Genomic DNA, 13,328 nt, shown 5'->3' with positions numbered 1-13,328 from the left:
TTGAGCCGATTCACAGGATAACCTGAGAGCCGATCGAGGCTCGTATTTAATGTTTACGTGTATGCCATGCAGGAACTAAGCGAGGCATCCCCATCACCTTCCTGACCAGGTATAGGTCAGGTGGCACGCCCTTGCACTTCGCATCGCCGCGTGTGACCAGAAGAGCATTGCGGGCCGTCGCTCGGAGGGGTCTCAGCCAGCCGCAGCTCTAGGCTCTTCCCGGCTCTACCGTGTTGACAGGCCGCTGCCCGCCGGTGGGTTTTGGCGATCAACACTCACACCTATCTTAGGTGTGGGGGCGGCACCCCGCTTGATCATTATTTAGTAGATCTGATCCGTTACGGTTGCTCCTTGTTCTACAAGGATTAGTTTAATATCTGCAATAGTTAGGCCTTACAAAGGGGGGGAGGATCCAGCGGCACGTAGGGTGTCGTTCGCTAGTCCTAAACAGGATGTTCCGGGGATCAACTTCGTGTTGGTTTTTAGGCCTTGTTTAGGATCGGCTTACGATCACCGTGCGTGGCCGCGAGGCCCAACCTGGAGTAGGATGATCCGATTATGCGGTGAAAACCCTAAATCGTCGTAGATCTCATTAGCTTTATCTTGATCAAGCAGGACCACCATATATTCGTGCACCCCGTACGAATCATGGGTGGATCGGCTCCTTGAGCCGATTCACAGGACAACCTGAGAGCCGATCGAGGCTCGTATTTAATGTTTACGTGTATGCCATGCAGGAAACTAAGCGAGGCATCTCCATCACCTTCCTGACCAGGTATAGGTCAGGTGGCACGCCCTTGCATCAGCATCGGACGTGTGACCAGAAGGCTTTGCGGGCCGTCGCTCGGAGGGACCTCAGCCAGCCGCAGCTCTAGGTTGTTCCCGGCTCTACGGTGTTGCCCGTCGCTGCCCGCCGGTGGGTTTCTGACGACAACACATTCTGGCACGCCCCGTGGGACAAGCTTCTACATCAACCACATCGCCATCTACATCTGAGATGGCGGACGGCACGCCAGTCACCTACGAGGAGCTGCCCGACGAGCTCAAGAAGAGGTATGACGAGATCAAAGTCACCCTCGAAGCCGACCTCATCGGCTCTTTTCAGAGAACCCGTTCACATGGCATCGGATGGAAGGGGTTCTCACCGCAAGGTGCACTCGATGGGATAGACCTCTGCCCCGTCGGAGGAACGCACCAGGTCCTGCGGCGGAGATCAACTACTTGGTGGCTCACTCGCTACACCGTCACTGCGAGAACCTGGTCAACACGTTGGAGCGTGTCGCTCTTCGCGTGATCCGAGGAGATCATGAGGCACCGGTACTCGCCGTCGGGACCAGCTCTCGGGACGCATCAAGGAGAGTTGCCACTCTAGTCCCGTCCACCGCTGCCATATGCGTTGGCAGCACCGAAATGCCGGCTACACCGGCATTCGTCGTCTACAAGATTGGTGGTGACCCTAGTGACTACCAGTTCTTGCCCGAGGCGCCCTAAGGAGATCCCTCACGGGTACACGTGCACGTATGTGCCGGATTGTGGCAACCGGGCACTCACAAACCAGGCCACAACATCGGGGACTTACGGGAAAACGGGAGGGACGTCGGCGACGAGCTTGAGAAGCGAGACGTGGCTAACTAAGTACGCCACCCCGACGAACCTCCGGAGCTCAGCTCCTGCGGTTGGCTCGAGTTAGAAAAGCAAACATGGCTGGCTAAGTACGCCACCCCGGCGAATCTTCGTAGTTCAACTCCTGCAGCCCGGCCAAGACGGATCAGATCGGTACCATGCGAGAGACCAGTTCGGCATGGTGCCGAAAAGGAGGGCAATCGGCTATTCCAAGCCGTACCCGACGACTACGAGATGATCCCGCTGCCACCTAAATATCGGCTCCACGATTTCTCCAAATTCAGTGGATCGGATGGTTCCAGCTCCATCGAGCACGTCGGCCGATATTTGGCGCAACTAGGACCGGCTTCGTGTCGGATCAACTACGCGTGAGGCTCTTCTCACAGTCCCTCACGGGATCGGCTTTCGGATGGTATACCTCTTTGCCACCGGACTCCATCCGGACTTGGAAGCGATTGGAAGAGCGATTCCATATGCGGTACCATTCGAGAGGCTTCCGAGTCCGGCATTGCCGATCTAGCACAACTACGTCGAAGCGCGGAGAAACCGTGATAGAATACATCCGGCGCTTCGGGAATCTTAGGAACCGATGTTATTCGGTTCGTATAAGCTGAAAAAGAAACGATCGAGTTGGCGTAGCAGGCCTTGCAACACAGCTCAAGGACATGGCCTCCCAAGCAGATTATCCCTCACCGGCGCACATGGTTCGAAACTATCGGCATATGAACAGCGCCACCCGGACCTGTACCAAGACAAGTTCAAGCGTGCGGTAGTCCTGGTCGATGCGAGAGGAAGACGAAGTTCTGCGGGAGACCAACAGTAGCTTGATGGCTGAATGGACTCGGGGAGGAACCCCGTGTCCCGCAAATGGGTAAAGCCACCAGTGCCCGCCCCGGGGGTTTGATTTTGACGTGACCAAGACTGAGCAAATCTTCGACCTCCTGCTCAAGGAGAAACAATTGACGATTCTGAAGGTCTCAAATTCCCCACGGTGCAAGAGCTGAACGGAAAGCCATACCGCAAATGGCACAACTCGCTCTCCCATGCCACCAACGACCGCAGGTATGGCGTCGGCACATCCAAGCGGCGATAGAAAAAGGGCGTCTAATTTTCAACCAAGACGCCATGAAGGTCGACACCCAGCCCTTCCCCGCCGTTAACATGGTGGAGTGCACTTACCCTGAAGGTTGCCAGCCAGGATCCTCGTTCAGCATCAATATGGTAGGACCTGGGAACCACTCTGGCAAAGATGGAGACGAGGGCAGCTGCTCTCGTAGCAAGGACATAGAGGAGGCCGCTCCACGCGATCGGCTCCGTCATGATGGCAAGCGCTACGTCACGGAGGGAGAAGTAAAGAACATGAGATATCAAAGACCCCTCTCTGATCACCTCATCAACAAATATGTGAGTCAGTATGACCAACGCCGACGATCCAGCGATGATGTTGAAAGAGATCGTTTGGCTAGAGAAGCCAGAAGACATCGTCGGCACGATCGCGATGAGGAGGAGCACGAGCGCCGTGCCACGGAAAAATCAAGGGAGCAAGATGACGACGCCAGGCACTGGGACTGCCCCTTCTTCAGACACTGCTGGGATTCAGGAATGAGCCGATTGCCCACAATCGGCAATTGCCCAGAATGCAACCAGAAGAAGAAGGAGGCAGCCAATGTGTCTGTGTTCAAGCGCCTAGGGCCTCTCCCGCCACAAAGCAAACGCGCTGAGTCCCCTCGCTGGGCAGATCTCGAGGATTCCGAAGACGAGGGACAAGAAGAAGAAGAAGACAGGTGCCACCGTCCAAGGTGGTGCCCTGATGGACTCAGCCGTTCCCAAAAGCGCAGGGTTCAGCGATTGCGCGGCTTGGAGGAAGCCGAACGGTTATACCTGCATACTTTAAGGAAGGCACGACCTGATCTGGCTGCGAAAGTTCAGCGGACCCTGGATGAAGAGGGTCGTCCACGGAAAATGGAGTGGCGCCCCAAGCAAAGGAAAGCCGATGATGAAACATCGGCTGGCACGAACATGGTGTTCATCCTCCCTTCGGAGTTCAGTGCTCCAGGATTAGACGAGGCACCTGTGGCACAACTTGACTGCGGCCCACGGCCGGTTATCTTTGAGAAGCCACGAGAAAGAAGCTACAGACATCTGAAGGCCTTGTATTTGCGAGGTTATATCGATGGGAGGCCTGTAAATAAGATGCTGGTGGACACTGGAGCGGCAGTCAACATCATGCCGTACTCTATGCTACGTCGGCTGGGACGCTCTAGCTCAGATCTAATCAAGACCAACGTGACATTGAGCGATTTCAACGGCCAAGCGTCTGACGCACAAGGTGTTCTGAACGTGAATCTGACCGTAGGAAGGAAAACTATCCCTACAACGTTCTTCATCGTCGATAGCACGAGCACTTATGCTGTTCTGCTAGGAAGAGATTGGATCCACGCCAACTGCTGCATTCCCTCCACGATGCACCAATGCATAATACAGTGGGATGGAGATGAGGTAGAAGTCGTCCAGGCCGATGATTCAACCGAAATTTCAACGGCTGGTATGAACGCATGGGAAGCAGCAGGCCAAGAACCCCTCTCAGGTATCAATTTGGACGACTGCGAGCGCATCGACGTGACGAAGGGAAGGGTTAAGCTGGTTTTATCCACTGGCCTGACCATGTAGCAGAGGCAAAGCAATGAGCAAACGGGGCGAGGCTGATCCTTGTGATCGGCCCCAAAAATTATGAAGGAACATTACAGAACCTTCAGTCAATGCTTCAATCATCATGGAGGCCGATCCCGGCAATCGGCCAAAATTATCCTCACCACATGTTCTGCTTGTGTTCGTCCTTGTTCCTACCGGAGCCGACGTATGAATTACAGAGCCGATATCTGCCATTCCCTGACAGATTCGGCTCGGGGGGCACCTAAACACGATGAACATGGGAACAGGTGCAGGAGGACATGTGTACAGCGAAATATTGGGGCCGATAGGAGAAAATCGGCCAGTAAAAAAAAATTTTTACTGACAGCCGATGCAAGGGCATCGACTTTAGAATTGAGAAGCAGCCGATGCGCAGCCATCGACTCTAGTGGAGTTATGCGAGGTTCACCGAATCTCCACCAAATCCAGGCCAACTGTGGTGCCTTCTGCTTCTTCGCAGGAGTAAAACAATGGAAATTTCTTCAGCTGCTTCGAGCCGATCCGGGTTCCTGAATCTTTTTGTCGAGGATTTCTAATCTTTGGTGCTAGTTCAGCCGTGTTGTGAAGGGGTGGTCGGCTTTCTAAGGAGGAAAGGTGATCGGTTTTGGTGCGTCCTCTCGACATTCTCGCCCGAGTAAGGCTCGGGGCAGCAGCTCGGTGGATACTCTGTTTAGGAGCCGATTGGGGTACCATCGGCTGGTCTTTCGTCGCCACCTTCTTCACAAATGATGAGTATTAAAGAAGACCATTAGGTTTGGTTGGAAGAATTCAAAGGCTTCCCTGAAGATTCTACATTATCCACCAGATTTTAAAATCATCAGTTGAAGGATGGAAGGGTGAATTTTAAAGGACCGATGCGTTGCTATCGGCTCATTACGCATTGGCAAAAAGGGGACAAATCGGCAAGGTCAGTATGAGAGGGAATCGGCTAAATTGAGCTCAAAGGAAATCGGCGAAATCAAATTGGGGAAAGTTCTTCATTGATAGGCGAGATTTCTTACATAAAGAGCTGATTGCTCTCAAAAGGAAGTACTAGGGGATACATTGCCCCATCTACTACTACTGGCCCTATACTAGAGGTCCTATCTACGGGCCGTCACTGCCCTCGTCGTCGCCGTCGTCGCCGCTGTCGGCGCTGCTTCCGGCGGGCTCGTCGTCGCTCCAATGGCCGCCGACCGGGCCCTCATTGTCCTCGTCCTCTTCATCAGCATCATCGTCGCTGTCGAAGTCGCTGAGGTTGCCCGGCCAGGGGCAGAACCGCTTGGCCGGCGGCTCGTCAGAGGAGGTGTCATCCTCCTCCTCTTCCGGCTCCTCCTCCTCCTCCTCGGAAGAGGTGAAGTCGCAGGAGAAGCGATCGTCATCGCTCTCCTCCTCCTCCTCCGTTTCCCCGTTGGCGAGGAAGCGGAGGTCGCTTTCCCCGTCGGTCAAGGACTTATCGTCCTCGGACTGTGACGGAGAAGTCGTGGCTGGACTCCTCCCGGCTTCAATGGCGCGGCGGGTGTTCGCCGCGTGGACTTCCTCCTGGGTCGGCTCCGGCGTCGGCTCACGGGAAGGGGAGGACTGGCTGGAAAGATCCGATGGAGCAGAGGAGGAAGAAGACATGGTGGCACAGGAGGGCTTTTGGAGTGCTAATGCGAAGAAAATGCGGAAATAAACTGTGCGGAGCGGTTAAATAAAGGGGATATAGTGGAAATTCAATGCCACAGCAGTTTCCGAGGAAGTGGTGCCTAAAAAAAAAAACTGCCAGGTCACGCGGAGAAGTTGAGAAGGCAAGGCATCATGATGACGGATACTGCAACGGTTCTGCCACGACATGACCCGACGAAAGAAAAGCAGAGTGATTTTGGAATTACCAATTCCAAAACCAGGGGGGCATGTGTTATCACCAGAATTTGACCGAGTCAGAGGTGGGCCGCGATCAGGATGGACTTGAAGATATGTACATGGAAGAAATACGTGAATCGGCCTTGTGTACCAAGTTTGGGCTAGTTTGCCCTTGTATCTGTAATATATTAGATCGTATCTTAAGTTAGAAGTTAGAGTTTTACCCGTGCACGGTTAGGTGCACGCCTAAATTAGAAAGTCCGCTGGACTATAAATATGTATCTAGGGTTTATGGAATAAACAACAACAAACGTTCAACCAAACAAATCAATCTCGGCGCATCGCCAACTCCTTCGTCTCGAGGGTTTCTATCGGTAAGCGACATGCTGCCTAGATCGCATCTTGCGATCTAGGCAGCACAAGCTCCACGTTGTTCATGCGTTGCTCGTACTGAAGCCTTGTTGATGGCGAGCAACGTAGTTATCATAGATATGTTAGGGTTAGCATAGTTCTTCGCGTAACATGCTATCGTAGTGCAACCCTTGCATGTCTAGCCGCCCTCACACCTATCTTAGGTGTGGGGGCGGCACCCCGCTTGATCATTATTTAGTAGATCTGATCCGTTACGGTTGCTCCTTGTTCTACAAGGATTAGTTTAATATCTGCAATAGTTAGGCCTTACAAAGGGGGGGAGGATTCAGCGGCACGTAGGGTGTCGTTCGCTAGTCCTAAACAGGATGTTCCGGGGATCAACTTCGTGTTGGTTTTTAGGCCTTGTTTAGGATCGGCTTACGATCACCGTGCGTGGCCGCGAGGCCCAACCTGGAGTAGGATGATCCGATTATGCGGTGAAAACCCTAAATCGTCGTAGATCTCATTAGCTTTATCTTGATCAAGCAGGACCACCATATATTCGTGCACCCCGTACGAATCATGGGTGGATCGGCTCCTTGAGCCGATTCACAGGACAACCTGAGAGCCGATCGAGGCTCGTATTTAATGTTTACGTGTATGCCATGCAGGAAACTAAGCGAGGCATCTCCATCACCTTCCTGACCAGGTATAGGTCAGGTGGCACGCCCTTGCATCAGCATCGGACGTGTGACCAGAAGGCTTTGCGGGCCGTCGCTCAGAGGGACCTCAGCCAGCCGCAGCTCTAGGTTGTTCCCGGCTCTACGGTGTTGCCCGTCGCTGCCCGCCGGTGGGTTTCTGACGACAACAACATGTACTGCTCATCTTCTCCAAAAGCATACTTCTCCATCATCTTCTGGCTGTTAAGCATGGACTTCTTCTTCTACTGCATCTACAATTAGCTTCCACTAGCAGGGGGTTCCATGCAATCGGCACCCCAAGCGGAGCAGCTGCGTGCTCTATCGATTTCATCAACAATCGAGCCATTTCGATCTTCGAAATGTACCTCAAACCAACCCCCTGGAACATCTGCATACTTGCAAACCTCAATGATCTCGGACGTGTGCTCTGGTTCACCGCCGGCCTTGGTAGCACCGGATATGTATGCAACAATGATATGTAGCGACATCTCCACCAAATGGCGCACCTTGAACTCGGAATCCCAGCGGATGAGAAGCTCCATACCTCTGCGCCTGCACGCCACCCCCGGACGCTTCATACCGACCATGGACCGAGGAGCAAAGACCTCCTCCTGCGGCAGCCCCGCCATATCCCTCAGAGCCGCCGCCGCTTCCTCCTCCTCTTGCCCTTCTTTGGTATAGGACGACGGCTGCAGGTACAGGCGACGAAGAGGCTCCATCACTGGGCCGACGGGCTGCTGTGGCGATGAAGGAGAGGACGTGCAGGCAGGCTTCTGTGGCGACGAAGGAGAGGATGTGCCGCCGGTCTTCTGTGGCGACGAATCGGAGAGGTTGTGCCGGCCGTATGCTGTGGGGTCGAATCGGCCGGCGGGCTGCTGTGGGGGACGAATCGGCCGATGGGCTGCTGTGGGGGACGAATCGGCCGGCGGGCTACTGTGGTGTCGAATCGGCCGGCGGGCTGCTGTGGGGTCGATTCGGCCGGCGCGCTGCTGTGGGCGACGAATCGGCGGCCGCCGTGGCCGAATTGGCCGACGATGCCCATGAACCGACGAGGAGGTGGACGATTCGAAGAGGAGGATCAGGATTTTCTCCGGCGGCGGGTGGAGGAAGCACTGGGGGGAGTGCGGGGTGGACTGCGGGGTCGACGCGGCGGGTGGAGAATGGGGGCGGGTCAACGCGATGGGGATTGGCCTTTGCATTTCTGTCCCCATGTGCTGTTTTGCAATTTTGCCCCTACACTTTTTGTCTTCTGCACGACTGTCAGCCGCCAACGCAGTTACCTTTGATTCAATTCATGGACAAGTTCAGTGACCTGCACGATCCAAGCTACCAAATACACGCGCGCGTACAGCACCAGTGACCGTAGAAATCAGCTATGACAAGTTGAGTGACCTCCGCGGCGTATTCGAGCAGTACGGTGACCGTACCGAGCAGTTCCGATAATTACAGTGACCATTGGTGCATTTTACCAAACATTTTTTTGTCTGAGAGAGAAAACGCAGAAACAGTAGAGCAAAGGAACGAAACACAAACTTGGGCCGAGCCCATCTTAGCAAACAGGTGTGCGGCACCGCTATAGGCGGTGCATAGGAGCTCCCGCGCAGGCGGCGGCAGTAACCTCTGGATCGCATCCTCTAGATCGCCGCGACCGACCCCACCGCGCAGCCAACAAACCTTTGCCGGAAACCGCCGGCGCCGCCCCCGTGCCGCCGGGAGCCTCGCCCGCTCCTTCCGTCGAGCCGCCCCCGGTCCATCCATGGCGACGAAGCAGCCGCCGCCGTCCGCCTCTACATCCGGGGCCGCGGTGTCCATGAAGGACTACCTCAAGCGGTACCAGTCGGGCCCCGCCGCCGCCGACCAGAAGAAGGCCAAGAAGAAGAAGAAGAGCAAGCCCAGCGCCCCCGCCGGGGCCGGGGTGCTCATCGTCGACGAGGACCCCGTCTGGCAGAAGCCCGTGCAGATCGAGGACGAGCCCGCGTCGTCAGGTATGAATCCCCAAACCCTAGCGCTACTTATATAGCCTGACATGCGAGGTTTCTATCGGATTCTTGTCGAGTTTTGATTGGGATTGGGCGCGTGTGTTGTTGCAGGGGACGAGAAGCCTCAGGTGGATGAAGACATCGAGGTCAAGCGGATGCGCCGCATGGAGGAAATCCGCGCCAAGCGGCCCTACAACTCCATCGCCAACGATGGCAGTGGCTGGGTCACTGTGGATGCTGACTCGCCCCACCGCCGCAGGAACGACACTCCCTCACCGGAGAGGGGCGCCGGCGCGGGGAGGAAGGATCTCTCGCCCCCACGCCGAAGGCAGCAGCGGCGCGACACACCCTCGCCGAAGCATGGAAGTGCTGCGGGGGCTGACATTTCACCGCCAAGGCAGAGGCAACGGCGCCGTGACACACCCTCGCCAGAGGCAGAGGGAGGCGATTTGTCGCCCCCACGGAAGGTCAGGCAGCAAGGGGACCACTCTCCTCCAAGGAGACGTGCTCCTCGCCATGACTCCGAGGAGCCACCCCAGGATCTCTCACCGCCACGGAGGCGCACGAGGCATGACTCGGAGGAGCCTCGAGACCTCTCCCCGCCTCGCCGAAGGACAAGGCATGACTCTGAGGAGCCCAAAGACTTCTCCCCACCTCGACGACGGACACGGCATGACTCAGAGGACCGCAAAGACGCCTCACCACCTCGCCGCCAGACTCGTCAGGATACGAAGGAGCCCGAGGACATCTCTCCACCACGGAGGCGGAAGGGCCAGGATTCGACGCAGCTGGGAGATCTGTCACCCCCGAGAAGGCGAAAAATGGGACAAGGCCTGGTTGATGGGGACATTTCGCCACCAAGGAAGGGTCGGAAATTTGCATCTGATGATCTGTCTCCACCTCGTAAGGGGAGAGACCTTTCTCCTCCAAGGAAGGGTAGAAAGGAAGGAGCTCCAAAAGAGGCAAGGAGAGCTGGGTTGATGTCAGCGGAGGAAGTTAAAGAGGACATCAGAAAGATTAAGGAGGATGAGAAGCTTAAGTGAGTGATACTTCACTTCTTTGGAATATATATGCTTTCTCTTGTTTGCTAAGATTGTAATGTTACTTGTTTTTCAGGTTCGCAGCTCAGGATCCTTCCTTCACTGGTAAAGGGGCAAAGGCAGTATTCCGAGACAAGGAAGGTATCACTACTTCTATGCATATCATGTTTTGGTTTTTTGGTGGCAGTTACCTATGCAGACATTCCAAGTTTCTGTGGTAACATTGCTTTTGTGACGTTTCACAGGAAAACGGATAAATCAAGAAGACATACAGAAGGCAAAGGGAGACGAGAAGCCAAAGGTATATATATGATAATTTTTCTGGAATTTTGGCAGTCATCATCCATTTATCTGGTTAATTTTACTTTAGCGCATGATAATTCGAATGTTATTTCTAGCAGCCCAAAATCCTTACTATCACTTCGGGAGATTCGTATGGCAAAATTGTACTACCTCTGTCTATAAAAAAGATGTTGAAAGTTTGTCTGAATTTGGATGTATCTAGAAACTTTTTTAGTGTATAGATACATCTAAATTTTGGACAAACCTTCGACACCCTTTTATGGACGGAGGGAGTAGAAAAAGCATATGCAAAGAACTTCTGTTTCTCCTAATTTTCGTAGTGTCTGATGTATAATTTCTAGTAAGTATGAATATTTACTAACTTATTTGAAGGAAAAAAGTTATCCTGGGACTTTCAGAATAGAGGATGCACAATGTGGAACACCCATCCTTTGTATAGAAACAAACAAGGCGCTAAATATCACAGTATAACACTTGACCAGCAAACATAAAAGCTATAGGACATGAACAGATCCCCCAGTACTAACAAGCAATATTATAGTAAAAGGCACAAAGCTTATTAATTTCGACTTATCCTCTCATATGCATAACCAAGAGCTGGTTTCTTTGTAGATCAAGTTCCCATGTTCACTGTGATCGTTCTATTCACGTTGTAAGCAATTGTTCCATAGAAATCCAAATACAACATCTGCTGGAGATGAGAGAAATCAGATTAGTGCTGGTGAAACTGACTCAGTTATTAATGATTTCACGTAGTATGGAACAAAGTGCAGCAACTGATGAAATGATTACCCAAAATACATTTTCCCATTTTCCTCACTTACCTGGACTCAGTTCAACATAGGATCTCAATCTTTGATGTCGCTATTTATAACTGTTATTTAGTAACTGATGTTCTTCCTGTTGGCAGGAAAAGCATATAGAATGGGGTAAAGGGTTGGTGCAGAAGCGAGCAGCAGAGGCTAGAGTTCAGGATCTTGAAGATGAGAAGAGTAAACCATTTGCGCGAACAAGGTACATTTTCTTATTAAACTTGCATGAAATGGGTACTTGGCACATAATCTTTGTTCACTGGATTGGAGAATTTGTATAATAGGTAATGCTGTGCTTGCTTTGATCAGTGCAATCTTTATCTTTTGTGTCCTTAATTGGCTGCTAATCTTGTCCAATTAAACGTGAAGTTTTCACTTCTCTTTCAAGTAATTCAAAGTTGAGTCTGTTTGCTTGTAGGGATGATCCTGAGCTTGACAGTATGCTAAAAAACAGACTCCGGTGGGGTGATCCTATGGCTCATCTTGTTAAGGTAACTGCAGCTTTTTATTTGGAGTGTTTACTTGAAACTATTGAAGCTATTTCTTTTGGTTAAGGAATGATATGTGTGTTAACGCATTGCAGCGCAAAGAGGACTTTCTTCTTGATGACTTGGGAGATGATGAAAAGATGAAAGAATCTGGCTTTATAGTTCCTCAAAATGTACCTACTCACAGCTGGCTGAAACGTGGCGTAGATCCTCCTCTGAACCGTTATGGAATAAAACCTGGTCGTCATTGGGATGGAGTGGATCGCAGCAATGGTATGTGCCTTCCAAATTCATTCAGTTTTTTTTTCCTTGTGTAATTCAACCACATGCCTCTTGGCCGTGGCCCGTGGAAAAATACCAGCTTGGTTTAAACTTTTCGTATGAGCATTAAACACCTTCCTGTGGGGCTTCTAGTATGGGTAGAGGCTGGTACCTTTAAGTTTACTAGAAGGATTGTTTGGGTTTCACTTCACATTTTGTGCTTGAGGATTTATGTTTCTTGTAAGAAGAGTGCTTGTTTTCCTGCATTGTTACTGGTAGATGACAAGGAAAAATACATGACTTAACCCCTCAACAACTGTAAACTGTTTAGTCACACTGTCATGTTGAGACAATAGAAAAAACACACCGTAGGGGTTTGGCAAAGTCTTAAAAAAAATGTTGTGGAGACATTTGTTGCAGTTCGTTCATTTAGTTGTTTTCATATTGTGTTTGTCATAGCCATGCACCTGACTTGCGTGAGCTGGATTTTGTTGACCTGAACAGAACATGTCATCGTTTTCCCATGGAAGATAAGTTATTAAACCGATTTTTTGTATATGTTGTGTGTCAAAGAAGGTAGGGAAAGGGATGGAAAGTCAGACATGTTTGCGTACTTTTTCTTTGTTGATCATAATCCCCATTTTCACTATAATAACTTGTCTGGTACTCCGTATGAATTCACATAGTTCATCATGTGGTGTGTATATTGAACATTTGAACATGTGCAATTTTCTGGCCATCACTAGTTGGTCCAGGTTTCAGAGTTTATCCTGCATTGTGTCATTCAATCTGTCACTTAATTCATTCCCACGTGTTTCCAGGATACGAGAAGGATATGTATAAGCTGAAGAACGACAAACAAGCAATGGAGCAAGAGGCCTATCTCTGGTCTGTCGCCGATATGTGAGCGCCGCTGTCGTAGTTCCAAGAACATGTATGCCTGATCTGATACATACATTAGTACTACGTGCGGATCAGTTTGTGAGGTTCTGCAATGTGCCCGCAAGGAAGCGAGGCCCTGTGAATGTTTCTTCTTCAAACATACGATGAGATGGGTTCTTTCTCTGGTGGGTGCTTCGGCTATGGCGGAGGCGGGCGACAGGCGAAGTTTGTGTTGTGCACTTCCCTAGTATGTTCTGTTAGGATCCTGCGTGTGTATCGTGTTGTATTCTGTTTGCTTATAAACATGCAGTGTCCCAAAAAGTATGATGAGATGATCACGGGGAATGAATGATTTGCTCGAGTAGCCCCGTAT

At 51.7% G+C, this 13,328-nt stretch overlaps 1 protein-coding gene across 1 annotated transcript; it reads left to right on the top strand.

Moving 5' to 3' along the window:
* The first annotated feature begins 8,784 nt into the window (after window positions 1–8,784).
* LOC127311409 (uncharacterized) lies at window positions 8,785–13,319 on the top strand. The gene is made up of 8 exons (XM_051341834.2): window positions 8,785–9,175; window positions 9,281–10,208; window positions 10,286–10,350; window positions 10,455–10,510; window positions 11,423–11,526; window positions 11,743–11,815; window positions 11,908–12,085; window positions 12,895–13,319. Exons 1-8 carry the CDS (start codon window positions 8,947–8,949, stop codon window positions 12,978–12,980), a joined length of 1,719 nt encoding a protein of 572 aa, XP_051197794.1. The 5' UTR covers window positions 8,785–8,946; the 3' UTR covers window positions 12,981–13,319.
* Window positions 13,320–13,328: the final 9 nt, after the last annotated feature.

Source organism: Lolium perenne, chromosome 7 (assembly GCF_019359855.2).
Source record: "Lolium perenne isolate Kyuss_39 chromosome 7, Kyuss_2.0, whole genome shotgun sequence".
Lineage (NCBI taxonomy): Eukaryota > Viridiplantae > Streptophyta > Magnoliopsida > Poales > Poaceae > Lolium > Lolium perenne.
Note: the sequence above shows the minus strand (reverse complement) of the source record. Positions and strands in the feature narration are given on the sequence as shown.

Bases quoted from the DNA above. Each gene is read 5' to 3' on its own strand.
- LOC127311409 (XM_051341834.2), top strand. From the start codon at position 8,947: ATGGCGACGAAGCAGCCGCCGCCGTCCGCCTCTACATCCGGGGCCGCG. The intron at 9,176-9,280 runs GTATGAATCCCC...GTGTTGTTGCAG, and splicing joins GGACGAGCCCGCGTCGTCAG to GGGACGAGAAGCCTCAGGTG. The intron at 10,351-10,454 runs GTATCACTACTT...GACGTTTCACAG, and splicing joins AGTATTCCGAGACAAGGAAG to GAAAACGGATAAATCAAGAA.